Below are 25103 nucleotides of genomic sequence, written 5' to 3'. Positions count from 1 at the left end.
TGTGCACTCAGTGGAGGCCCATGTCCACAGGTACCGAATAAATAGTTTTGTTAATAATTATTCATTTTTTAACCTACCATTTAGCATTGAATCGCTCAAACTTTCTATTATAGGTGGACACGGCAGGGTCAGCCACCAGGCTCGCGGTGGGCCGACAAGGTCCTTCCTTACGTCGACTCTTGGGCCGCGGCCCTCGACGACGTCGTTTTCGAGGATCGGCCGCACAACGACGAGGCGTTCGCGGACTACCTACGGTGGTACCTGCCGAGGACGCGCACATGTGTCGTGCACGTTCCACCAGAGGCTCCGATCGAGGCCGCAAGGGTGTCGGAGACGTACCCCGTAATTCGAGATAAGAACTTCGCCATAGCGGTACGTTTCTCTAATTGAATTTGCAGTAAAAAAACTGGTTGCATATGATGTTACTACTTTCTTGGTACAGTACGATGTCATACGAGCGATTGAGTCCGAGGCTTCGTCGAGTATGGGCTAGTACCATGACATGACGCCCGCCCAGCACCAGAGCACACTGCAGAAGATCGTCGATATGTGCAAGTGATTCCAACGAGCCATGACCTGTCGTGACGACGACACCTTCCTCCCACCTCGCAGTTCGGGGCCGGTTCCTGTGACCGGTCCATCGTCACGACGGTCTGCACCCGCGGCACAGTCAGGTCCACCGCCACCGCCACCGCCACGTGAAACGATGACGACACCTTCGGGTTCTGCAGTTCGGCCCACGTACGTGCCGCGACCGGCACATTTGTACTCGGCAGGTAAATCGTACTCCAACCTCGTGTCACTTACAATACCGTATCATGTAAAACTTTATTTATTAATTTGTACTTCTTATTCGTGTAGCGCCCGGCTCGTCGCTGTTTCCGTCGATGGATCCCTACGGCGCTGGATCTTCGTCTCTTCGTCGTCCAATACACGATTTAGGTACGTCTAAGACCAGTTGTTAATAGGTGGTAACAAGTGCATTTTTAATTGAATATTGATGGATTGAAGTTTGTGAATCAGAGTACCGGCAGGTGGGAGGGACAGACGACGATGAGGAGATTCAGGAGGTAGACGACCTCTCGCAGATGGAGTGGGTGAACACGTTCTTCTCTTCTGCACCGACGCAGGAGGTCGTCGGCACTTCACAGCTGGGGGGTGCCCCACTCGCGACGCAGGACTACAGTCAGGTGGAACAGACGCCTGTTCCTGAGCAGGGTCGTCGGTCCACTCGCCAGACCATCCCGCCGGAGCCACTGACGTACTCACAGCACCACACTAGGGCGAGCCAGGCTGCAGAGCGACGTGGCAGGAGGAGAGGGGGCAAGCGCGGACGCATCTAGTTTACAGGTTGTAGCTTGTTAATTAATTTGTTCCGACATACTATCTTATGTATGCATGTGCAGACTATGATTCGATGTGTCCATTGCGTACCATTATGATGAGTAGGCCGGTGCAATGATTCGGGCGATGGTATATGTCCGTGGAGTGAAATTATAACAATTAGGCCGGTGCCGTGCAGTGTTTCGGGCGATTGGAAATGTCGGGGCAGTGCAATAATCACGAGTGAGCGCTGTGGAACGTGAAAGTGCTGAAGTCATGAGCAGTGAGACGTCGTGTCGTTGTTTAAAGTGGGAGCAGTGAGCGGTGTTGAGCGTGCGAGGGTACAAATCAAGAGCAACGAGAGGTTGTGTCCGTGTTTAAAGTGGTACGAGTGAGCGCTGTGGAGCGTGCGAATACAGTAGGCTTTTCATGTGCATTTACACTCCACACTCCGGGTATCAGACCTTTTTGCGCCTATAAATACTCACAAGGTTGTGAGCTCCCAGCAGCACTCAAACACCAAAGCTCATTGTATACCCGATGTCTGGAGGTGGGTCTAGCGGGAAGAATTACTACGATTTTGGCAAAGGAAAAGGGGGAAGAAAGGGAGACCCCATAATATGGGAGGGGCCTCTTGGACCCGATTCCTTTCCAGAACCAGTGTTTGAGTTTCCGCCACAACAGAAGAGTGAATTTACCAATGAAACTCCTCTTCGACAATACGATAACCGTAGAGAAACGTGGCCAAAATGCAGACATGGTGAGGACTGCTTAGTACAGATGTGCACCGATGGGATGGATGGCGGTCGGCGTTTCTTCAAATGCCCTCACGCATGGGTAATGCTCAGTTGTTTTATTTCTTTATTCATTGAGACATCTTACATGAAATTTGTTTTGCAGTCTTCAGATACTCCAGAAAACTGTGGGTTTACCAGGTGAGTCGATCCTGCACCAATTGATTCTGTTCAGGAGTTCATCGAGTACCTCCAGATTAAGATATTTGATCTAGAGTGCAAGGTGAACCATTACGAGGAAGTAAGCGAGGGTAACAAAGACGGCGAAGATGATGATAACAGCAATGCTGCCGCTTCACAAGATGAACCATGCACTAATCCTTACTGCAACTGCCCTTGTCACAAGAACAAGGGCCCTGGCCCTCCGGCACCACCGCCTGCGCAACCTGCAATGGGTGGATACTGCGGAGAAGGCTCAACGCAGTTTGCTACGTGGGGGTACGGCTATTAGGACTACCTAGTCCAAGTGACATGTTGCATCGTTGTATTTGTTGTGTTTTTTTAAATTACCTAAGGCATGTTAGCTTAGATCAAAATCTGTTTACCGTAGTTGCAACGGGTTCTGCCATGCCACTGCATTTCTGCTGTGTGTTTCATTAACGTTGTATTATGATGTAATTCCTATGGTTAACATTGTGACAATTACGCCGGTACCGTGTAGTGTTTCGGGCGATGGGATGTGCCAGGGCAGTGCAATAATCACGAGTAGGTCGATGCAGTGACAGTACGACGAGTTTAAAGTGGGCGATGCGATGAGTAGGTCGATGCAATAATCCGTGTTTAAAGTGGTAGCAGTGAACGCTGTGGAGCGTGCGAGTGCTGATGGTACGAGCAGTGAGAGGTCCTGTTGTTGTTTTTAGTGGAATGAGTGCGCACTGTGGAGCGTGCGAGTGCAGAACCGTGGACGACTATGGAGCAGTGAGAGATAATATCTGTGTTCAAAGTGCTTGGACATGTAAGCAGCCCTGCGTCTATAAAAGAGCACCTTGTGGTTCCTGAGAGCACAGACTTGCAATTCAGTTCCCACTTTTTTTAATTAGCCCAACCAAACAGCTATGAGCTCCTCATTCTCCCGGGCAGCTTTCCGTCGGGAAATGGAGGCTAATTTAGGACCCTCTCGTAACGATCCCAATAGATGTATTATAGATTGCAAGGTATGGCCGAAAGGTGTAGAGTCACCAGATTGCTATTGCCAAATGCGTTGTGTTCCGAACATATCTCGTGATTACGAGACTTTTGGCCAGAGATATTGGTGTTGCAAGAATATCGAGGAAGTCCAAAAAAGAGGTGCAACATCACAGGTATAGATTAATTTGTAAATATGCTTTTATTATTTTTATTAATTTTGAATCGTTTCTTGTTTGCAAAAGTACGCTGGTGAAGACACGCATACTCATTGGTGTCATTTCCATGAGTGGATTGACACGTGGATCACCCATCGTGATCAGCGATATATGGAGTGGTTAAAGAAGGTGAATGAAGATTTACGCAAAGGCGAGCGTGCAAAACCAGACATCGCGGGACGTGATAAGGGTACTGCCCGTGAATGATTGATGTTGTACTGCTACGTCTGAATAAATAATGTAACGTTTGTTCGAATTACCTAAGGCATGTTAGGTTTAGTATTGGACCTCGTTACCGTAGTTTGCAACAGGTCCTGACATGCCATGTCATGTGTTCTGTGCGTTGAATTGTGTGGACCACTATTTAATTTGTGTTCAATGTTTGAACGGTGATTGTTTTTATTGTTTTTATTGTCTGTACTGGCCGATATATGCCAACGGAGTTGTTATCGCGTCGGTCTGAAAAGTTTATTTGTAGGGCAATGCTTCTGAATAATTTAGTTGCAGCTAGTACAAATTACACAATGCCGATTAATTTGAGATTGAAATTACAATAACAATTGCACTGGCAAGTACATGGAACACGGTAACGTCGTGTTCCATCTAGACCTAACATGCCTTAGGGAATATGAAATTCGAACATTACATGATAGTCATCTACTGAGTGCACCGAGGATACTTCCCCTTCCTAATAGCCTCGGGTCCCGCCTCCTTCGCACGGCGAGCCCTCTCTCGCTTCCTCTCCCTATCAGCTTCACGCTCCTCCGCCTGCCGACGTTCAACTTCTGCGACCCTCTTTTCGATCTCTTCTTTATCTTTCTTGCGCTTCTCCTCCATTTTTTCCTCTTGCAGCATTCGCTGCCACCTTTCCGCAGCCCACCTTGCTTGGCGCTCAACGTGTTCCTTAGCTTCGGTCGATTGCTCCGTGTCCAGCCACTGTATGAAATCACAAAGAGGTGGTGGACTCTATTTCGAAGCCGAGTTAGAATTAACATACTGAACTCCGAAGGCGCAAACTAGATAGTGCGAGGTGATACCTTCGCTTTGTCCTTGCCGTAGCGCTTTGGCGGATCGAACTCGTAGTTCTCACACATGAAGAACCTCCTGCCGAAGTCATCGCCCAAAAATTTGGACTCCATCAGCTTGCACAACGAACCGCAGAAGCACATTGGAACCTGCACTCCTTCAGGCACAGGTTCTCTAATTTTGTTCCACGGAATGTAGGTAGAACCAGAGGAAGACATGGTGGCCATGCGTGGATGGCTAAAGACTCCGTATGAGATGGCTACTAACTTCATATGAGATGGGGCGATGTTTTATTTATAGATGGAGCTATTTGGTCTATAGACATGGTTCACGCATGTCTATCGCCATTTGAAACGGTGGTAAGTACTCCCATATTTTTAATTATAGTGGGGGTGCAGAAGAATCTGAGGCAAGGTGACAAGACATCGAAATAGTAATTGAAACTCATGAATATCTCATGAAAATATATTTTCACAGATTATTAGAGTTAAATCTAATTTGTATAAATTTTTAAAAAATATTTCCCTAACCTCCGCTATCTCTATTATTTTCTAAAATATCTATAAATGTAAAGATAATAATTACAGTTCAGATAGTCTTTAAAATAATTATACAAATATTTATATCAGTGAAAGCTTATAAAACAATTAAAAAAAATATGGGACACCTACCGCCGTTTCAAACGGCGGTAGGGCGCTGCCAGCTACAGCCGGCTATAGCCAGGCTACAGCGTGGCGGTAGTACTTCCCGCCGGATCAAACGGCGGTAGCTCCTTACCGCCAATTGATCCGGCGGCAGAGTGACATTTTTGAAAAAAAATTATACCCACATATATTTTTGATAAATCGACGAAAAAAAATATAAAAATAAAAAAACTCGAGATTCCGACACGCCTCAAATCGCACTAGAACATTCGGCGCGTGATGCGCGCCCTGCCGTTTGAACAATCAAATGTATATAAATATAAGATAATAAAAAGTAATAATTAAATTATATACATGGTATAAGATGAATTCAATACGAAGGTACCATATCGCGTAGCAAACACATCATCATCATGTTAACTATCTAGCATTTGAATCATAAATATTACAGCACATTTGAGCACGAAAAGCTATTCTAGCCATCAGGTGTCTTTCTGGCATCTAAATACAAAATATTACAATACATTCGAGCATGAAGCTATCCTATCCATTGGGTGTTTATCCGGCATCTCAATCATCAACATCATAGTACATCCAATCACCATGGTTACATCTGAGCACCAATCTATCCTACCATCAGGTGTCGTCCGGTATTTGGAGCATCCATATTATAGCACATCCATATTATAGCACATCCGAGCACCATAAATCTACCTGCAACAGCAAGTGTGCATAGCTACCAAATAACCTAGCTGACAGCTTTAAATACTAACTAAAACCAAAAGCAAATCATCATGGTACAAACTTTGCAGGCCAAAGTCGATGCAGACTTCAGGTCCAAACTCTTCTTGCCGGAGATGAAGGGCACACAGAAGCTAGCCGCAACTGGTAGAGACAAAATCAACATGAGCTTCACTACTCATCATCCACTACAAAAGATAATAATTTAATGTCTAGCATGTGTCAAGTAGATGGAACAACTTCCAAATGATGAGCTACTTGCATGGTTTCTAAAAACAGGCCGGCAGGTTGCTAATTAAAAAAGGTCAACAAAATAGTAACACTCGATTGTTTCTCTATCTTCTGTGTCTTCTTACCGCATTTTGTTTAAGTTATCTCGCTTAGCCACTTTGATCAGCCGAGTTCATGTGGTTATATGCCTTATCGATCCATTTTACTTCTCATAAAAATGTCACATTATGCTCAGTTAACGAAAGTATTATTAAGATTATGTTCTAGAGTAATCATGTAGCTTGAATGATTTTACCCCTCAAATCTCTTCACTGTTCACATATAAGAGTATGTAATAAATACTCGGAAGCTAGGATGCAGCACTTTGCACTGGTATAAACTTATTTGAAAGTATGAATGCCACAAACATCTCAGTTGCCACAAACATCTGTCACCTCTCCCACCACTACATTAACTTGAAAGGCGATACTGTCTAACGCTACAGTGGCAGCCAAAATACGCTATATTGTGTTACCAAAGTATATCGCTGTAACACAAACAAATCACAATATGGCCCAATTGACATGTTAAACTATAGTAGTACTGAACCCTAACAACTATAGAAACACCCAACAAATCTCTACAGGATCTTTACATTGACGCTCATGGTCAGCCACACCTAATTGTAAAAGCATCAATATTCTTTGCCATGCTTCATGAATAAACCTATTTGACCTTGCCATGAAGCTGTCATCTAGAAAAAATGTCCAGAACTTAAATGATTGATACAAACAACATATTCAATTAATAAGAATGCCATGAGAAGTCACCCTACATTGTAGTAAGGACTATGCTTTTCCTGCTTCAAGTTCATTTTCCATCTAAGTACGGTTCCTCTACAAACAGTCACTCAAGCTTCTCACTTCTTATCTCTCCACACTATTGAGCAGTAGAATCATTTGTTAACTACCTAACTGGTGAGTTATCTGTGCTAATGCTACAGGACAATAGTTCACCCAAAAATGTAAACTACGAATGCCATCATGTGAAGGAATTCTAATAGAGCATTAACATCTAAAATAACCAAATTGCATGCATCTATAGTCGCAAAATAAACAAAATTGATGCGAGCTAATGCTGCAAAAGAACCTACACTCCCTATGCATGTCAGCATGTCCAATCCAAATGCGTAGAAGCGTCAATTTCTTTGTTTCATTGCAACCTCACAGCAAATGAATTATGTCCATTGAGTGCTATCTCTGACAATAAATAGAATAGGAAAAAATCTTCCAAAGGAACTGTATAATTTCTCTGATAGCTGTAGCTGACATCTTGAACCGGTCGTTAATCAATAAAAATCTATGCCCATATTGAACCAGCATCTTGGGCAGTCTTATTATCATGAACTGGATAGGTACAATTACTAATTTTGCGGAAGGCGCTATATGGATTATGGTGTCTCGAGGAAATGTGGCAATTATGGCGAATCATAATGTACACATATACTCCTAGATTAGAGTTGATGAAAATTTCAGAAACAAAATTTCTACTCTAATTAAATTGAAAAAAAATGGACGAAAACATTAGATTGGATGTCACCTGAAGCAGGCACGGTTTGGAACTGCTCGAGGTCATGGTTGGTGAGCTCCATGGGGTTGGTGGGCGGGACCACGGTGGCCAGTGCGTTCTTGAGCTCCTAGTGCTCGTGATTGGGCTAATAAGGGCCTAGGATATTGAAGGGCAAAAATACGGCAATAAATCAGATAGTGCAGTCCATGAACATAAGATCATACATAAATGCATGCCTGTAAATCAAAGTTACTGGATGTAGAAGTTTGTGCTGCCAACAATAGCAGGGAGGCCCCCTTGATCCAGTATTTTCTATATGATCTGTGACCAGCAGTGAAGACGTGAGCTGTCCATCAATACTAATCATCAGTGAACATGCGAAGTAGAGAGGGAGTCGACAGGATGAGCCATCTCCAATTTCTGTCCGTCAAAACCAATCATCAGTGCGTCGCCATCGAGCTCTGAAGACAGGTGGAGAAGCACCACAGGAAGCGGCGCCCGAGTGAGGAAGGTAAATCGACGCCTCACCTGTGCAACCACCAGGTCCTACACGTGCAAATTTGCTGAGAGAAGGACTCCATTGCAGATCCATCCGCCGCCTCCTCGGACGCCATCCCTGCCTATATCACTTCCTCCATGAGGAACTGGATGGATTGCGCGAAACTTTAGGAGAGGGGAGGCACAAGAGAAGCTGTGGGTGGAGGAGCTGGGTGGTGGAAGGATTCACGGTCAAGGAGGAGGCAGCGCGTTGGCAAGAGGCACGGGGAGGAGAAGAAGTCACGGCCTCGCAGGTCGGGCGAGCGTCCCGACGCCGATTTGGGAGAGGAGTCGTGGGGGTGGGCGAGTGTGACTGTGCTCATTTGGGGCGGAGGTCGAGCTGCCTCCTGGCGGTGAGCTCACGGCACTACAGCCGCTAGGGGAGCACCCTGCTACCCATGCGCGCGCCGCTCATGCCTGCGCTCTGCGCCTCTATCGAGCAGCACGCCGTCGCGCCGAATCAAGATCCGGCACAGGAGCGGGCGGCGACGGGGAGGGGCGACGGAGGCAGGCGGAGAGGGAGAAGGGGAGGCGAGGCGGCGGTGGGCAGGCAAAGAGCAGAGAAAGGGCGGCGGCAGGGAGAGGAGAGGGAGGGAGGGAGAGAGGGCGCCGCGAGATGGGGAGGGACAGGGGGTTAGGGTTCGGGGTCGCGGGAGGGGGTAAGTGGAAATTGCTTTGCGGGGGTGCTTTTGCAAATGTGATAGTATTATCGTTTTTTTCTTCTTCATGACCAAATAAACATTCGTGTGAGGTTGTTTGTGGAAAATATAAGAACGTGGCAACAGTGCGGTCTGGACGATCTGGGTTCAGTTGCGATTTTTAGGAAACTAGAGGACTTTTGTAGAAAAATGTCAAATTCCAGACTGTGCGACACGCGTCCCAAATTTTGCGTGAAACGCGGAGGGGAGAGCGCAGGCCAGCAGCTGTTAACTATTTTGATTCTTTCCTCCACTGCTTGTGAAGGTGAAACTTGGCCTTGTTCTCACAGGCAGCGACATGCATGCACACCACAGAGCCAGCTCAGATTGTACAGAGGCAGATGGCATCCAAGCCACAGCAACAAGCAGGCAAGCAGCACATTGCTCGTAGTAACGACTCAGCAGCACGGCCAGGGATAAACAAACCAAGGACCAAACTTTCCATGGCTGTGTTTAGTTGCAAAATATTTCTCTCCAAACTTCACTATTCACCTATCACATCAAATTTTTTGTCTAATGCATAGAGTATTAAATATAGGTAAATAAAAAAACTAATTGCATTGTTTTGATATACGTTGCGAGACGAATCTTTTGAGCCTAGTTAGCCTATGGTAGAATAATATTTACCACAAACAAATAAAAAATGCTACAGTATACTACAGTATCCAATATGATTCTTTTTACCACTTTTTTCGCGGATCTAAACACAGCCATGTACAAAACCGAGGCAAGGTGGACCTTCCTTATATAGCTGGTCTCAGCTATTGCCTGATGTTGGGTCATGTCGGCTGCGGCAGCCGCTGGATCACAGGAACAGCCAGGTGCAGCACCGCCGGAACCGGCACGGCGCACGGCCGGTCTTGCGGATGCGCTCCACCTGCCGCGCCGCCTGCCGGCTCCGCCGGGACTCCACCCTCGCCTGCTTTCCCTCCACCGTATGGCTCAGCGCCGACAGCCTCCTCGCCAGCTTCTGCTTCGCCCGGGCTTTCATCTGCTCTGCCTGCGCCTGATCATTAGTACAAAGATCAGTCAAGCTATTAGTGTGCACCCAGCATTGTCCATGTTTTCACGGTCCGCAATGCATGCAGGTCTTCTATCAGGCACAGTGACGGAGAATAAAAATTCAGAAATTGATACAATTCAGTTTGAACCTGACCTCGGCCTGCCTCAATTCGGCTTCGAACTTGGATTTCTGGAAGCTCTCCCATTCCTGTATCTTCACCTCCTTCCTCTGGTATCTGCAGGGCACATGATAAGATTCAGAAGCCAATTACGTACATACTATGATACTCCCTCCATCCCAAAATAAGTGTCACATGCATTTATTTCCGTGCAAACTAAACAGCTCGTCTTATTAAAAAATATTTATTAATATCATTTATTTTTTAATGATTATGTTCGTAATCATATTCTAAATGTAATTATAAAAAATAAATATCATTATCAACTATTTTTTGAATAAGACAAGCGATTTACCACGCACGGAAATCCAAAACTGCGACGTCCATAGGGTATTTTATATTCGTACCCCTAGTTTGGTCCCCCACCTCAGTTGTACCCCTAATTTCTTTCCTACCTCAGTTTTATCCTCCCACGCGACACAGATCCCTCAGCTCTACCCGCACAGACAGATTCCGTCCGTCATTGACAAGTAGGGCCCACAGTTGCACCCAATATATTCATCTCTTTGCTGACTGACCAACGGGACCCACAATGACCTCCCATTCTTTCTTTCTCCACGGGGGAGACCGATCCAGATCCGGATCCCGATCTCCCAGTGGCGGCAGCTAGGGTTCCGGTCGGTCACAGCCGCCTGAGCCTCCCCACCGGTCGCACGAGGCTCTCCGACATCCGCCGTCCGCCTCCCTTACTCGGCTACCTGCGGTTGAGGCTCCCCTGCTGGCCGTGTGCCCACCTCCCTGCCGGCCGCCACTAGGCTCGCGAAGCGCCGCCGATTCTCTGCTTGGGTGCGCGCGGTGGAACCCTAGCTGCCGCCGACCGCCCGGTCGCTTCCCGGACGCGTGCGGCATCGTGCCGGGCGCCTCCCCAACAGATCTGGGCTCGCCCGCTTGCTTCCTGCCGGCCGTGTGCCCACCTCCTCGGCGGCTGCCTCCTCCCCGCCTCCTCCGTACCGACCGCCACTAGGCTCGCGCCGCGCGCCGATTCTCCTACTTGGGTGCGCATGTGGTGGAACCCTAACCGTCGCCGACTGCCCGGCGGCTTCCTGGCACGCGGGCCCCACATCGACGGCCTCCCTCGCGCATTTCCCAGCCGGCGCCCTTCCTGCGTGTAGGTCCAATCGATCGCCTCCCTGCGGCACCGTTCTTCCTCGTGCTGCTCTGGTCCTGGCTCTGATGTCTTCGTCATTGTTCTCGTCCTAGACGAGCACGATATGTACACTCCATACCTTGGTTTTTACTTACAACAAATGGATTGCTTGATGAAATTGGTTTGTTGTATTTACTGTTAGGAGACTGTGGCAATTTTTTATTCTTGGCATGTCACGTGGAAGTAGTGGGAGGAGCAGTTCCTCCCACGGAGGTCATGAATGGCCTAGTTACGGGGCGGTGCCGCTCATCCGTTGCCCCGAATGCCAACGATCCGAGCTCGTGAGGCTCACTACCAGAAGGTGGGAAAACGGTAACCTTGGTAGAGAGTTTGTGAAGTGCAAAAGCAATTCCCAAAAGGTTTGATCATTTCTGGTTACTAGTGTGTTCTTATGTTTGTGTCTTGCTAAAAGATTTCTTCCTGTTAATCATGGGGAGACATTTCTGAACCGCTGAAGTAGGATCTGAATGGAATGTACAGGTGTGATCTTTTCTTTTACCGGTTGGAAGATCTATCATTGATTGCTATAGTTTGGTGCAGCTTGTAAGTTTCAGTAGTTTCGACAATCTCTTGGTGCTTGTATATTAAGGGCGCCCGTATATCAATGTCTTGAGCTACGCAGTCAACTCTGTTGTATATACCCGTAGGTCTGGCAGGACATATCTGTTTTTCAGTGGACCATTTGTGTGTGTCTCAACATTCTGTTCTAGCTAAACAAGGCGGTGTTGTTATTAAGTATGTTCTGCTATATGATTATACTATTCTGATAAATTATTCTATTATGTTCACCCACTAGTTTTCCAAATTGATGAAACTGAATGATTTTTGCTTTTGTATATGCAACTGTGTAATAATTAGACTTATTTTGATGGTTAGGCTCTTAAATCATGCAACTTTTTCATGTGGTTGGAGGAGTATATCAAGAAGTTGCCATCCATGATGATACAAGCAGCAATTCTGGAACAAACGGACGGAAGAAACAGATATGTGGTTGCCAACTTGGACATGTTTGCTGCCGAACTGAAGAGCATGAATGTCAAACTTAACAAGATTATTGATTAAAACAGCAAGAGAATTATATATTGAAAGTATTATGTATATCTTTGATTTATATATTAAAACAGCACTTTGATAGTACTGTATGTACTAAATTTGAGTATGTATGTACTAAATTTGCAATTATATGAACTGATGTTTTATGTGTAAAATTTGGAAAGATTTGCACTTATTTTGCTAATTTTAGATTTTTATGTTTGTAAACACCTCCTAAAAGTGGCCAAAAACTACCCACTATGAGCTACCAAAACCAGCTTCGGAATGGACTTTTACACCCACCCAACCCACCATGAGCGGGCTAGAACCAGCGCTATTCCCCTCCCACCCTACACTGAACCGAACCAGCGGGAAAAAGAAAATATAGAAAAAAGCGGCCAAAAAGTGGTGCTGGCAGGTTTCGAACCCAGCACCCCAAGGGAAAGGACTTGCCGCATGCACCAAACCAGTCAGAAGTGCTAGAAGATGTGACTGTATGTGTAACATACATAGTTATCCTATGAACTAGTTTCTATCAATTAAATGAATTACAGAAAACTTTTTGCTAGAATTCGGATTTGAACTATAGGTACCTCAAATAGGGTTCTAAATATCCATAAAAAATATACAATAAATTACTTATACACAATTATACATCATATCCAAAATTAGTTCAAATTTCAAATATATGGAACCGAATACAAAATTCATATTTTTCTAGTCATTTTTAGAAAACTAAAATAATATGTAAATGTGGTCTAAAATAATGAAATTTGGTATGGATTCATAATATGATCTTAAAAGTTTGTAATAAAAAATTTGAAACATTTAACAACAGTTCATATATACTTTGTTCACAAATGGGAACATCTCTAAAGAGGTTTCCTATGATTCTACTTGAAGTTAATAGTTTGAACTAGAGTCAATAAACTTTTAATTATTTTTACTTCAATTTTGCACTATATTTTTTAAGGTAAATATTATGTAATTTAGTGATATTTACTATTTTTAATGCTTAAATAATTTACTACATATTTATAGGTGTTAAACTAGATAGAATAAATAATAATTGTTTAATGCGATCCAAAAATTCTGAAAATTGACATGAAGTGATAATATGGTCCTAGAATCTTTGCATAAAAATTTCAAATGATTTAGCAACAGTTTATGTATAATATTTTAATTAGAGACACTCTAGTAGAAATTTCAAGTTTAAACTGAAAAGAAGTTCTTCATCTACATAACTTTTGAACATAATGTTCATTTAATCGTAAAATACGGTCCTAAAAGTCTGTCATAATAAGCTTTTATAGTTTCTTATAATATTTTGAATTTTAATAGCATACCTCTTAAATTCGGTATAATTTTAAAAAAATTTGACAGTATTTTTCCTAATATTGGCGTAATTTAAAATTTCTTGACAGCATAAAACAGCATATAATCAGAAAAGTAACATAATCAAACCAATAGTATGTTCAAGCATGCTACAAATCTACTACCATTCATGGGTCTCTAAGTCAACCAACAATGAGATACCATCCATAAGTTCCTAAATCCAAAATACATCAATATCACAGCCCACAAATTACAAGTCAAAAGACATCAACAGTCTACAACAAGTTTTTTCTTGCTTCTTGTCTTGTTTGCAATATTGAGTTGCTTGCTCCTTGTGTTCTTGGCTGGACTATCTTCAGTTCCTCCCTTCCTTTTCTTTCCTTTGGATGGACCATCTTCAATTGCTTTCTTCCTTTTAGGTGGATTCTTTGCCCTGTGCATAAAAACAGTAAAAAACATAAAAATCAACAATAAAGAATCAGTAACAAAGAATCAGCCAACATTACATAGTGCTTTTCTCCAATCTTTCTTCAGTTTTTCCCTTCCCTTTCTTCCCCTTAGGTGCACTCCTTGCCCTGAAAAATAGTACAAGCATTGGAGGGAGTAGTAGCTGAACTTAAAAGTATAATAACCAAGAATAGACAAATATACCTAGAGGGTCCATTTTGTTGCACTAGTGCACTTTCTTGTGTCTCTAGTGCATTTTTCTCATTCACATGCTCATCTTCTCCTAAAGATGGATCAACTGCATTTTTACAATTTCTTGCAAAATGTCCAAATCTGCCACATCTCTTGCATTTTCGCTTTCTAGGCACAAGTCCAACTCCCTCAATTCTTGATCTGATTCTAACTTTTTTTGTCTTCCCGGTGCTCTTCCTTGAATTGGAGCATGCATCACGAGGCCGGGATCAACAATGTCCCACTGGTGCTTTGCCTCTATAGAAGTCACATTCTCAGCATAGGTTGCCTTAAACTTGTCCACAGAATAATATTCATGCACATACTGATCTATTTTAGCAGCTGAACCACGAAGAGAAGTAATGAAGAAGAGGGCATGTATGCACGGCAACCCACTAATCTGCCACTTTCTACAAGTACATGTCCTCTTCTCCAAGTCCACTGGATATCTAAATTCCCTCTTCTCTTTATCCAACACTGTCACCTCTGCCGCCAAAGGCTTGCGCTTACGCAAGGTCATCTTCAAGCATCTAGTGTTCTCATGCAGTGCTTTCATCACACTCGGAATTATTTTGTGGCCAACAAATTTTTCACAAGCAATTCTTTGACGCAACTCAAACTTGGCCATTAGCATCTGCCTAATCCTGTCTATCAAGTCAATCAATTGATACCCTTTGATGAGCCTAATCCATGAATTGAAAGACTCTGCAAGGTTATTGTTCACATAGTCTACCTTGCATATTCCATTAAACTTGCTTCTAGCCCATATCTTTCGGTGCTCAGCTTCCATGTATGCCTTCACCTCTGGCTTTACATACATCTGATTCAAATGAAAGTTATGCTTCCTTACGCTATAAGTTAAAGATGCTGGCCATAGGTTGTCATCATATGTCTTGCCTTTATAGTACTTGCTGAAATTTGCAGCAAGATGTCTCATGCATTCTCTATGCTCCACTCCAGGAAACACTTTATCTACTACAATCTCTAAGCCCTTGCAAGCATCAGTATGTATAGTCAACCCATCAGGGTGCCCAATTACCGCACGCAAGTGCTCATGGAACCAAGTCCAACTTTCGGTTGTTTCCGCCTCAAGTTTGCCGTAAGCAACCGGAAACAACCAATTATGTGCATTGATTGCACAAGCAGCCACAAGTTGTCCTCTATACCGTCCATTCAAAGAAGTTGCATCCACCGCCAAATAGGGTCTACAACCATTTAGAAACCCCTTCCAACATGCCATAAATGAAATAAAAATCCTCTTGAAGCAATCTTTTTCCCTAATTCTGCCTTTCATCTTGTACTCCACTGGATGGTGGTCAATCTCTACCACACTTCTGGGGCATGCCTTCTCCACTTCAGCTTTGTAAGTGTACAACAACTTGAAACTTTCTGTCCAAGGACCATAAATCATATCCAGAGCTTGTTCCTTTCCATAAAAGACCCTCATGTAAGGCACCTCAACACCATACTTCTCTTTGATTTTCTTCACCAATTCAGCAGGACCAATAGATGGATTCTCTGTCAATCATGGCAACACTACATCAGCACACCTACTCTTACACAACTTCATTGAGGCTTTCCTTTCAGCACTTGGACAAGAGTGACGATGCGGGTTCACTTTCACTTGAATAATTCTACTATTCCTCATTGGCGAGGCATGCAACCTCCACTGACACCTCTGGAATACACAATGCACAGTCAACCTTTTTGGCTCACTCTTATCAATTTCATAATCATATTCATTCTTAAGACAGTAGGTAGAAAGTGCATTCCGTAAAGCGACCATTGATGGAAATACACTGCCTTCATCAAGGGAAGGATTCTTTTTGTCATATTCAATGATTGGCATGTCATCGTCATCATCCCCATTCACAGCCATGTTAATATTCTCCTCCTCCTCCTCTTCATCTATTTCTTCGAATTGTGCAACACTGTTAACAAGCTCGGGATAAAGTCTCTCATCATCATCAGGCAACACATCTAATGGAGCCGGTGAATTTGCTGTCTCACTTGGATTCTGTTGCTGCTGCTCGGAAGTATTTGCTTCCATCCTATTTGATGAGAAAAAAAAGAGGAATATTTGAGTGCACCAACTAATAGAAACAATCAGTATTACTGGTTATACAGAGAAAAATAGACTGCAGTATGAGCATTAGTAAAGGAGTTATTACCCGTTATACTGAGAAACCAACCAGTATAGAAGTTATTTTGTATTCTAGGAAATGTTCAATTAGCAGGAAACCAGATGTATAAGCATATTTTGTACAAGGTATATATAAGCATATATGCTCCAGTAGTTCTAAGCACTGTCTGACTACAAAGTGATCGACAACAAGCTACCCTTTTGCATTTGAACTGTATATTAGTCCCAGGATTCCATTACCTATTCAAAATCACATTATAGCACCGTTTTATGATAAATTCATCATGCACGAATTTCAACTGCTAGTAAATCTCTGCAAGAACTTGTAGATATAGTAAAGCAAGCACCTAGTTCTACAATCTGTGTTGTAAAAGAAAAAAAAATCACCGAAACTTCCCAGTTTGTAAAAGTCAAGGAGAGCATAAACCCCAACTTTTAGCACATATACTAGCAAGTTAGCTCCAAATCTCGTGTGGACTTTTGAGATGTACTGTTTAATCCCATCACCTAGTAGATCTTTCCCGTGGTGGACTTTTGAGGCCGGCCAAGGGAGGCTCCACCCGTGCAAGCGAGAAGGCAAGCAGGGGAACTGCCTGGACCCACGGAGCAGAGGCTGCCGGCAGGGCGCGGACGTCGGGGAACTGCCTAGACTCGGTGTCGGGGAGCGGAGGACGGCCAGTCGAAGCAAGGAGGCCGGGGGAGCCACGTAGCCTAGGCCGGCGGCGGGGTGCGCGACGCCCGCGCGCTACAGGGACGTGCGCAGCGATGCCGACGGCGGGGTGCTCGGGGCGGAGCGGCGAAGCAGGCGGCAAGGCGGATGCCGGCGGGGAGTCTCGGCGGAGCGGCGTCCAGTGCGGCCGCCGGAAGGGATGCGGCGGCGGCGGCCTGGAAACCTAGCCGCCGGCCTCGCTCGATCCAATCCGATTGGGAATGACTGTTGTGAAAGTGAATCGTGGGTAAGTTTTCTTGGGTCCCGCTGGTCAGTCAGACCACACAGTAAAAATATTGGGTGAAAATATGGGGCCCAATTGTCAATGACGGACGGAATCCGTCTGTGCGGATAGAGCTGAGGAAACTGTGTCTCGTGGGAGGATAAAATTGAGGTGGAAAAGAAATTAAGAATAGAACTGAGGTGAGGGAACAAGTACGGATATAAAATACCCCATTTTTTGGGACGGATGGAGTACTACTGAGCTAAACACGCACCTTGAGACGAGTCTGCACTTGTTGGACTCCTCCCACGCGGCGGCGCGCGCCTCGAACTCCTTTTTCTTGATCTCGCCATCGACGGCCCCGGCGGCGGCGGCCTTCTCCGGCGACGCGGCGAGGAGGCTCTCCTCCTTGCTGGCACACGACGCGATGCTCATCTTGCCCAGCTGCAGCCCGAGCGCGGCGATCTCGCGCCGGGTCCTCAGCTGGAGCTCCCGCTCGGACGCCGCGGACGACGACGCGGACGCGCCGCCGCCGAGCCTCGGGCTGGACGGCACCGAGCAGAGCGGGCTGAGCGACGGCGCGGGTGTGCCGCTGCGCGACTGCTCCTTGCTCGCGATCGGGGTCATCTCCGTGCCGACGTCCCGCATCGACACCGCGGAGCCCGCGGACGAGAAACGCAGCTTCTTGTGCGGCGGCCTGCTCGCCGGCGGCGGCCAGCCCACCGACGCCGGCGACGACGAGGACGACTTCGACGACAGCTCCGTCAGCGCGCTGCCCGAGCCGCCCGTGCCGCCGCCGCCCTTCGACGACTCCGGCGCGACGCGGCCGCCGCCGCCGCCGCCGGGGCTGTGCGGCGCCGCGGCGGCGGGCTTCTTGGCGAAGATGGGGTTGGAGTGCACGACGTGGCGCCCCACGATCCACTTCTCCGCGTCGTTCCACTTGGACGGCACGTGCCGGAAGAAGGGCCCCCCGGACACCACCGCCACCGCCGCCGCCCTCTCCTCCCTGCAGAACTCGAAGTTGCCGCCGCTGGTCTCGAGGCCGCCGCCGTCGCTCCCACTACCGCAGCCGCGCGGCGCCGCCCTGCTGCCGCGGCTGGCGTCGGAGCGCGACCGGGAGGAATCCGAGCGGCCCTTGGGGTACTCTGCGGGCGATCCAACCGCTCAGTCACTCGAACGGTTGGAACAAGACTGAAACGCAAAAGAAGATGTTGCGGTTGGAACGAACCTTCGTCGAGCTCTTGCGGTAGAAGGCTGTTCCTGGGGTGGTCACCGTCGTCGTCGTCGTCGAGACTCGACGGCGACGCCCGCAGCGACTTGCGAGCGGCCGCCGCGTCCTTGGCGCCTCCGCCGCCGCCGCCGTGGGAGCCCATCAGCAGCTTCATCCTGAGCTTGGTTGGAGAGACGACGCCCATCTGCACCCGGAACCCGATCGATCGCACAAGAACAGTGATTTTGAGGACTGTGATTTTAGGCAAAATTGGCCCCTGGACACCGTAAATGTGTGGTATTTGCTACAAGCCACTAAAAATACATGCCTTTGCTGTGACACACTGTAAATGTGTAGCATTTAGCTGGAAGACACCGAATCCCTTATTATATTCATTTGCAATAGAAGCCCACACAAAATGACGATTATACCCCTTATCTCTATCCTTTCCCAGGCCTAAATCGAATCGCACCCTCCCCAGCTTCCCCTCCGTCAAATCTCATCGGCACGAGCTCACCAGCGTCCGCCCTTTGCCAGCTCTGCTTCCGCCGCCGAGAGCAAGCCGCTGCTCTGCTGCGCCTTTGCTTGACCTGCGCCGCACAGGGCGCTCGGGGCCGGCGCCCGGACCTGCGCCGCACAGAGCGCTCGGGGCCTGGCGCCTGGATCCGCGCCGCACAGGGCGCTCGGGGCTGGCGGCCGGCACACGGAGCCGCACGGGCCCCTCGCGGTCGGCGCCCGGCCACGTCGCCGCACGCCCGCACGGGGCGCTCGGGGCTGCCGCCCAGTGGCTCTCGGGGCTGCGGCGAGTGGGACAAGGGGTGGAGAAGTGTTGCTGATTTTCCCCGATTCAAATGGAGCCTCCACGATTCTTGAGCGAGATTTTTCCCGAGGATCACACCGATCTTTTATGGGTTCCCGATGGGTAAGATTTCTGCCATTTTCCCTAAGGTTAGAGCTAACTGTAGGCTTGATTCTACTTCTATTTGTAGATTGATATCCTTTTTTTCATTGGCAAAATTGGTTGCTATGTGTGTAGGATGGATCCCAATTCGTCCTACAGGCTGGCTGCCCGAGTAGGTGCTTATGTGAAATTTAATGATGATGATGGTCGTGAATATTGTGAAGCATGTAACATTTCTAAGGTTTTAGACAGGGATAGTACAAATTGGAATGATTTGCTGCTTGACATTAGTGCAGAAATTAAACTTGGCTCTAAACATAAATTACGTGTCACATTTTGGGATAAAATGAGTTGTACTTATGAAGAGATCACTTCTGATCAGAAATTGCTTCATGCAATTGACATGTATTGGGAGTCAAGGAGGCTATCTGTACAAGTCTGTGTTCTGAGAAAGGATGATTTAGAAGTCATGCATGATGTTGGATGGTTGGAGAGCATGCCTTGTGTGTTGCAAGGAAGCACTGATATCCCAGCTAACCAAATTATTGCACAACCCCCACTTGAAATAGCCTCATCCCTTGTAGAGCCTTCTATCCATAACAATAATGAAGTGCCATGGGTGGATGATGAGGTAGAGTATGTTGGTCTAGATGATGAGGACCCAGCTTCTGATTCATCCGACTCTGAACTAGATGATGATGGTCTGAATAGGGAGTATGTTGGCTTGGAGGATGAATTAGTTGTGGATGATGCATGGGGCTGTGAGAATATTGTCCATGCAACTGACTTAGAGAATCCAAGAATAGAAGTTGGTATAACTTTTGGGGATGGAGATACTTTTAAGAAAGCTATAAGACAATATGCAATAAAAGGTGAATATGAAATTGCAGCTCCCTATTCTGAGGCAACACGATATAGAGCCTATTGCAAGGCTAAAGGGTGCAAGTAGCGGATACATGCGTCACGATTGCAGGACGAGAGGACTTGGAAGGTATTGTTTTCTCTTTTTTTTTTGCTAAAATTTTGCAGCAGATTTGTTGAACTGATTATTTCCATTTTGGCTTGCCAAAGATGCTACAATTGGGGCAAAAGCATTGCAGAAAAGGCTAGAGGAGCAATATCACCTGCAGTTGTCATATTGGGTAGTGTGGGATGGAAGAAAAATGGCTTTGGAACAGCTGAAAGGGAAGTGGGATGATAGTTTTGAACATGTTTGGAGTTTCAAGGCTGAGGTGGAGAAGACCAATCCCGGCAGTTTGGTGGACATTGAGTATGAGCAAGTTGGGAAGAAAATGAGATTTACTAGAATGTTTGTTGCATTAAAATCTTGTGTGGATGGTTTTCTGGATGGTTGCAGACCTTTTCTTGGTGTGGACTCCACCCATTTGACTGGAAAATGGAAGGGTCAACTTGCATCTGCGACTGCTATTGATGGGAATAATTGGATGTTCCCTGTCTATTACGGCGTGTTTGGGTCAGAGACAACTGAAAATTGGTCTTGGTTTTTCAGCAGACTTCATCAAGCAATTGGGTCACCTCCGGGATTAGTGATTTCAACAGATGCTGGCAAAGGAATTGATTCTGCTGTTACTCAAGTGTTTAACAATGGGGTTGAGCATAGGGAGTGCATGAGGCATTTAGTTGCAAATTTTCAGAAAAGATTTCGAGGTGAGGTATTTGAGAAGCACTTGTGGCCAGCATGTAGATCTTTTCAAAAGCACAGGTTTGAAGAGCACTACAATCTGATGTATGAAGCATGTCCTCAAGCCATGAAATGGATACATGAGAACCATAAGCACATTTGGACAAGGCACTTGTTTTCTGAAGCAAGCAAGTGTGACTATGTAACAAATAACATTGCTGAAACATTCAATAGCTGGATTAGGAATGAAAAATCATTGAATGTTGTTGATCTCATGGATAGGATAAGACAGCTATGCATGGAGAAAATGTTCTTGAGAAGAAAAATTGCTAGAAAGCTTGAAGGCAAGATATTACCTAACGTCATGAAGGACCTTAATGCAAGGAGCAGGGGGGCTGAAATATATATGGAGGTATTCACACAAAGATGGTGGTTCAAATGCTGAAATGTTAGGTGAAGTTGAAGGTGTCACTAGAGATCTAGTTCATTGGAGGCATACCGTTGATCTTCAAGAGCGGACATGCACCTGTAGACGTTGGCAAGTTACTGGTCTACCATGTACACATGCCCTATGCATTATTACCTCAATTCGGGGTTATAACATAGAAGATTATGTTCATGATTATTACTCTGTGGCAAAGTTCAAGAAAGCCTATGGAAAGTCTGTGAAGCCAATGACAGATAGGAACCAATGGCCTCAAGTGGATCTCGGGTTCAAGTTGTGGCCTCCAATTCTAAAACGGGCAGCTGGCAGGCCAAGAAAGAGAAGGTTCAAATCAGCTACAGAAGGGGGCACTAAAAAAACCACAAAATGTAGTAGGTGCAACCAGCTTGGACATATGGCAAAAACTTGCAATGAATATGTTTATGATTCTGATGCACCACCACCTGCCCCTCCAAAGCCAAAGAGAAAGAGAGGCAAGAAAAATGTGACAGTAGTTCCATCTAGTGCTTCTACACCACCTAGAGCCATCACTAATGCTTCTACAACGAGCCCTGTTACAAGAAGGTGCAACCAAATACATATTTCAAAATCTGGAATTGCATATTTTTAAATCTGCAATTTCACATTGTTCTTTATACATGCAGCATGTCAAGGAGATTGATGGAATTAGAACCATCTACACCAACAAGGGCCATCACTCCTGTTTCTTCTCCAAGTCCTGTGACAAGGGGGTATGCCTCCTGACATACTTCTTTATGTGTTCCTATTTGTTATTTCTATTTACTTGACATGCTTCTGTACTCATCTACAGCCGCAAGAGGATGCTGTTTGAAGGCACTATAGAGCCTTTTGAAAGTGCATCTACATCTCCAATTGATGTTGACAAGGGAAATGCAAAAAAGTTGAAGGTTGTCAGGTCCAAGAAAAAATAGGCTCTACGCTGTGGCATGTTCTTCAATGGCATCATTGCTCTTCAGTTATGGACCTGTAATATGCGGATTTGAAGTAAAACATGTCATTTTCTATTGCTGTACTTCAAAGCCAAATGTGGCCGAAAACCATGCTATTTTGTATTGGTGTACTTGATAGCCAAATGGGGCTCAACCATGTGTTTTTATGTTGCTGGACATGCTTTTATAAGTGCAATATAACCTGTTCAAGGGACAGGGGTATAACTGTCCTCAATCATGTGTTATCTGACCTGTTTGAGGTGGAAATGATATTATATTAATCATAGTGTGTTCTAGCAAATGTACACAGATTTGTAATGGCTCACAGCAAAGGCAAATTTTTTTAATGGATTGTGGCAAATGCCACACTTTTACGGTGTCCAGGGGCCAATTTTGTAATACTAGGAGCGAGGGAGGGCAGGGGCAGGGACTGCTGATTACTCTAGCAGTAACGTTTCCGATGAGGCGATACTAATCGCAGCACCACAGCATTGCAACATTTTTAAAGCCAAAGCGGTCAAACGTGCAGTTTCCGAGACCGGAGAGGAATCAAGCAAAGCTGTTAAATGTAGTAGCAAAGGAGAGGATTTAATGGCATTGTAAATGGCCGCTAAATCTGTGAACTGCTGCCTGAGGAAGAGGCACACAGTTTGAGCGGATTATCTTCTGCTGCTGCTGCTGCTGAACGGATTCCGCTAGAAGGCAGGGGGCACGCGCGGTTGATGAGACATGAGATGAAAGACATTACCTGGACTTTGTGTATCCTCTCATACCCCATTGCCACCACCCCACCTCGGCTCTAATCTCGTCGAGCTCCGGCAGCGGCGCCGGCGGCAGGGCAGGACGGAGAGGAGGAGCGGTGCCAGCGCCAGCGAAGTGAAGCGAGCAGGGGGGATGAGGATGCTCGTGCTGAAGGAAAAGCTAGCGTGCTGGTGAGCACGGAAATAGAGTTTTTATATACTTCAGATGGAGGGAGGGAGACACAGAGCACGCCGCCGTTGGAGACGGAGCCGGGGCGTGCGGGATCCGGTGCGGACCACCGCGGTGTGGTGGCGGGAGCCGAGCGCGAGCTTTGCTGATGCGCACTACTTCGCTTTCGGCCGCTTCCATTCCAGCTGCACTGCACCTGAACCCAGGCACCCTGCACGGCACACCTCCACTCCACACGGAACGGGGCCCATGCGTGTTGGACGCACGAGCCAGTCGTTACGTGCGGTCAAGCCCCTGCCTTCATTTCCTCCCAGCTGGACACCCCCCGGACTGCCTCGCAGAAGGAGGCTCGAGCTCGATCGATCTACCACTGCTCCAGCAGCTACTACAGCGGTAGCGGCAGCATCGCCATGGATTTGTTGGACTCCGGCAGCAGGCCTCGATCGCCTAGGAGTTCGTCGCAGCAGTACTCAACAGTTGATAGACACTCGATACTGTTGTCTGAATTTTCCCCCCTTTCAGAGCCCAGCCCCTTTGCAATTTGCAAAGCGCTTTGTGTAGCAGCTCCAATGTTGGAAATAAGAGGGTGCTATTTGGAGAGAGAATAAGATAGCACCTTATCTATATATTAGAGCAAACTTTAAAAGAGGTGCTAGCTTAGCACCTGGTGCAAACTTAGGCACCCGATGCCAAGGAAAAGCTAGATACAAGGGCCCACTGTCAGAGGGGAAACGAATTTATGTACAGTGCATGGGTCCTATTTTAGCACAAAACAAAGTGCTATACATTGGAGGCTGGAGCATCCTTTTACCAAGCAAGCACCTTTTATATGGGTCCCGCTTTAACACCATACAAAATGCTATACATTGGAGTTGCCCTAAAGTCTCCGGAACCGCAACAACAGCATCTGGATTCTCTGATGAACGTTTTCAAAGTAGTAGGATCCCCCGCGCGCACCGTACCTTATCCCATCCTAGCAGCAGACCCCAGGGTTGCACTTGCACGCACGCACGCACGCGTGGCACGGCACGCCCAGGAAAAAGCCACGAGGAAAGGCGAGGGAGAGAAGGCTCCAAAGCCCACACGCCCCCAACCACAACGGATACTAGTTGGCCTTCTGTCCTGACACTTTCGTTTGTTTGTGATAATTGTTGTCCTACTATGACCTAATTAGACTCAAAAGATTCGTCTCGTCGTGTACATCAAAACTATACCATTAGTTTTTTTATTTACCTATATTTAATGATCCATACACGAGGCACGAGATTTGATATAATAGGTGAATAGTAAAGTTTGGAGATAGAAATTTTGGAACTAAACACAGCCTAAAATATTTCTTTCTTTCTAGGTTTTTGAGGCCCACGTTGCCCCATATTGTCTGATGTCATGTAGTTTGGCTTCAGCTATTTGTCAAGCGCTGATTTAACTTGGAGCTCTTTGCTGATTTGCCAGGGGGGGGGGGGGGGGGGGGGGACTCCAGTGGGTCGTCCTCTCCCTGTCCTTGTGGCTTGTCTCCCTCGCTGATCTCCTGGGCGTTGCTGAAATCTGGCGCCACCTTCACGTTTCAAATGGCGCGAGTGTGCGAGTGCCCCTGTGCTGTGTGCATGGATCCCTTCCATGCCACGGTTGTTTTAGGTTTTGGAGGTCACGCACCCTCCAACGCTTGATGTCGTCACCCTTGTGCAAAAAATG

At 46.3% G+C, this 25103-nt stretch overlaps 2 protein-coding genes and 1 long non-coding RNA gene across 3 annotated transcripts; 1 reads left to right on the top strand and 2 right to left on the bottom strand.

Annotated features, from left to right (window-relative positions):
• Nucleotides 1–593: 593 nt before the first annotated feature.
• LOC120705054 lies at nt 594–1463 on the top strand. The gene is made up of 3 exons (XM_039989587.1): nt 594–776; nt 862–942; nt 1024–1463. The coding sequence occupies exons 1-3, from the start codon at nt 707–709 to the stop codon at nt 1341–1343; spliced, it is 471 nt and encodes a 156-aa protein (XP_039845521.1). The 5' UTR covers nt 594–706; the 3' UTR covers nt 1344–1463.
• Nucleotides 1464–5519: 4056 nt separating this feature from the next.
• On the bottom strand, nt 5520–8784 carry LOC120703112. The gene is made up of 3 exons (XR_005686775.1): nt 8179–8784; nt 7681–8070; nt 5520–6015 (listed from the first exon to the last, which is right to left on the bottom strand). It is a non-coding gene; the product is annotated as an uncharacterized LOC120703112 (long non-coding RNA).
• Nucleotides 8785–9690: 906 nt separating this feature from the next.
• Nucleotides 9691–23382, bottom strand: LOC120703111. Its single transcript, XM_039987124.1, has 5 exons — nt 23230–23382; nt 18562–18748; nt 17608–18478; nt 10042–10123; nt 9691–9891 (listed from the first exon to the last, which is right to left on the bottom strand). Exons 1-5 carry the CDS (start codon nt 23257–23259, stop codon nt 9691–9693), a joined length of 1371 nt encoding a protein of 456 aa, XP_039843058.1. The 5' UTR covers nt 23260–23382.
• Between the last annotated feature and the right edge of the window lie 1721 nt (nt 23383–25103).

The sequence above is a fragment of the Panicum virgatum genome, chromosome 4K, assembly GCF_016808335.1.
Source record: "Panicum virgatum strain AP13 chromosome 4K, P.virgatum_v5, whole genome shotgun sequence".
NCBI lineage: Eukaryota > Viridiplantae > Streptophyta > Magnoliopsida > Poales > Poaceae > Panicum > Panicum virgatum.
The sequence above is the reverse complement of the archived record's forward strand: the minus strand, read 5'-3'. Positions and strand labels throughout refer to the sequence as shown.

Excerpts from the sequence above, each read along its gene's own strand:
- LOC120703111 (XM_039987124.1), bottom strand. The coding sequence starts at position 23,259 with ATGGGGTATGAGAGGATACACAAAGTCCAG. Across the intron at positions 18,749-23,229 it reads AGAGGATACACAAAGTCCAG|ATGGGCGTCGTCTCTCCAAC; the intron begins GTAATGTCTTTC and ends TTCCGGGTGCAG. Across the intron at positions 9,892-10,041 it reads CCGAATTGAGGCAGGCCGAG|GCGCAGGCAGAGCAGATGAA; the intron begins GTCAGGTTCAAA and ends ACTAATGATCAG.
- LOC120705054 (XM_039989587.1), top strand. The coding sequence starts at position 707 with ATGACGACACCTTCGGGTTCTGCAGTTCGGCCCACGTACGTGCCGCGA. Across the intron at positions 777-861 it reads GGCACATTTGTACTCGGCAG|CGCCCGGCTCGTCGCTGTTT; the intron begins GTAAATCGTACT and ends TTATTCGTGTAG. Across the intron at positions 943-1,023 it reads TCGTCCAATACACGATTTAG|AGTACCGGCAGGTGGGAGGG; the intron begins GTACGTCTAAGA and ends TTTGTGAATCAG.